Source organism: Tarenaya hassleriana, unplaced genomic scaffold (assembly GCF_000463585.1).
Source record: "Tarenaya hassleriana unplaced genomic scaffold, ASM46358v1 Cleome245, whole genome shotgun sequence".
Lineage (NCBI taxonomy): Eukaryota > Viridiplantae > Streptophyta > Magnoliopsida > Brassicales > Cleomaceae > Tarenaya > Tarenaya hassleriana.
In genome coordinates, this window is record NW_010965731.1 from 20,227 (window position 1) to 22,516 (window position 2,290).

The 2,290-nt window shown below is 42.5% G+C and overlaps 1 protein-coding gene across 1 annotated transcript; it reads left to right on the forward strand.

The window, feature by feature from the left end:
- Nucleotides 1-115: 115 nt before the first annotated feature.
- On the forward strand, nucleotides 116-668 carry LOC109116788 (uncharacterized mitochondrial protein AtMg00860-like). Its single transcript, XM_019202824.1, has 2 exons — nucleotides 116-196; nucleotides 270-668. Exons 1-2 carry the CDS (start codon nucleotides 116-118, stop codon nucleotides 666-668), a joined length of 480 nt encoding a protein of 159 aa, XP_019058369.1.
- The last annotated feature ends 1,622 nt before the right edge of the window (nucleotides 669-2,290 follow it).

Consider the following 2,290-nt stretch of genomic DNA (forward strand, 5'->3'; position numbering starts at 1 on the left):
TATTCACCCTAATGATCAGGAGAAGACAACTTTCACTTGCCCCTACGGGACCTTCGCTTATCGGCGCATGCCATTTGGGCTTTGCAACGCCCCTGCTACTTTTCAACGATGCATGATGGCGATCTTCTCTGACATTATTGAAGATTCGATGGAAGTGTTCATGGATGATTTCTCTGTCCATGGACCTTCCTTCGATGTTTGTCTGACTAATCTGCGTAAAGTTCTGGATAGATATTTGCAGGCCAATCTAGTGCCACTTCATGGTACAGGAAGGCATCGTCCTCGGACACAAGATCTCCGACAAAGGCATTGAGGTTGATAGGGCAAAAATCGAGGTGATCGAGAAATTACCGCCCTCGCACAATGTTAAAGCCATCCGCAGTTTCCTTGGTCACGCCGGTTTCTACCGTTGCTTCATTGAGGTTGATAGGGCAAAAATCGAGGTGATCGAGAAATTACCGCCCTCGCACAATGTTAAAGCCATCCGCAGTTTCCTTGGTCACGCCGGTTTCTACCGTTGCTTCATCAAGGATTTCTCCAAAATCACCAAACCCCTCACCGATCTCCTCTGTAAGGATGTGCCTTTCGTTTTCACTAATGATTGCCTTGCAGCTTTTGAAACGCTCAAAAAGGCGTTGATTTCCCCGCCCATCATTCTGTTGGTTTAGTGCTCTATGATGTACTGATTATGAGCTTTGTTCAGATACATTCGATGTATTGATACTTTCTATATGTTTTTTTATGAGTGTATTTTGTTCATTACATGTTCCTGCATGCTAGCTCTGTTATGAAATCCATGTATCATTATGAATTATACTAAACTCCCTAGTCTTGTGTCATTATGGGAATAACGACATAATAAGACTAGTATGATGTGTGATTGATGATCACATAGATGATCATAGGTATTGGATACGATCACAATCATAGGTATTCGTTGCAGAACGGAATACTGGACTGACCTGTATGAGATTGTCACATGGACTAGCGTCATGACTTGAATATCATACGACGATTCCATGATTGGATCCTAAGACCTGAGATATCTACAGAATCCAACGTGAGGAGTTGTGTGCTTTGATTACGTCAAACGTCCTGCGTAACAGGACGACTATAAAGGCGTGTATCAGGTACGAAACGAATCATGTACTGGATTGTAGATAGTCAAGACGGGATTTGTACTTCTCGTAAAAGAGAGAGATATCGTTGGGCCCCTCGTGTGAGCAAGACTGTAGAAATGTGTGGCCGCACTATAGACGAACGTCGTCTATTTCAGACAGTCAAACTCAGTTAACGAGAAAGCAGTCGAATCAGATAAGGTGGCTTGTCCATGCCTTATGTTCGACATATGATATCGCGATACAAAAGGATCATCAGTCGGAATCATCACTGGCTTTCGTATGATCACAAACAAACTCTATTCGAGATAGGTAGTCATAGTGTCTTGCTAGAGACCGCCTATGACTTGTATTACCGGAATGGAGATTCTGCGTTTTACTGCTATTCCGGATGAGCCTACAGGGTCACACACAATAGGGATGGACAAGTACTTGTGCTAAATTATCCCGATTAGGAATCCTAATTTGATTGAGATTCCTAATTGGAATAGGAATCCTAATGGGATTAGGAATCCTAATGGGATTAGGAATCCTAATGGGATTAGGAATCCTAATGGGATTAGGAATCCTATTATGTATAGGAATCCTAATGAGATTAGAATTCTATTACATCTAGGAAACCTAATGAGATTAGAATTCTAATAGGTTTAGGAAACCTAATTAGATTAGGATTCCTAGTAATCTATTCCTTGTCAAATTAGGATTTTTGGAAAGTCTATATAAGGAGAATGTCTTCTAGAGTTTTAAGGGAAGAAAAAAAAGAAGAAAAATAAAACCCTAAGCCTCCAAAAACCTTGCACACAAGAGAGATCGTAGGAAACGTGATCTGATCACGGAGAACTACCCTAGACCGTCCGTTATGGTAAGCCGGAACGAACGGTCCACGGGTGACGGACTAATTGGCACAGAACGAAAGGTTGGACCGTCCGTTCTGCCATGCAGAACGTCCGTTCTACTAGGCAGAACATCCGTTCTGACTTTTGCGTGAGGCAAGATGGAGAAATGGTGGTTCTCATAGCTTGAAAGTAGATGCTTGATCTAGGTGCGGTTTCGAAAATCCCTTATTTATGTAATGCTAAATGTGTACCTCCCATTACTAGAGCGCCTGTCAAGGCATCGATCGTCCATAACACGGGTCATGCCAAAGCTGAGCGTGCCGGATTATCTTTGTG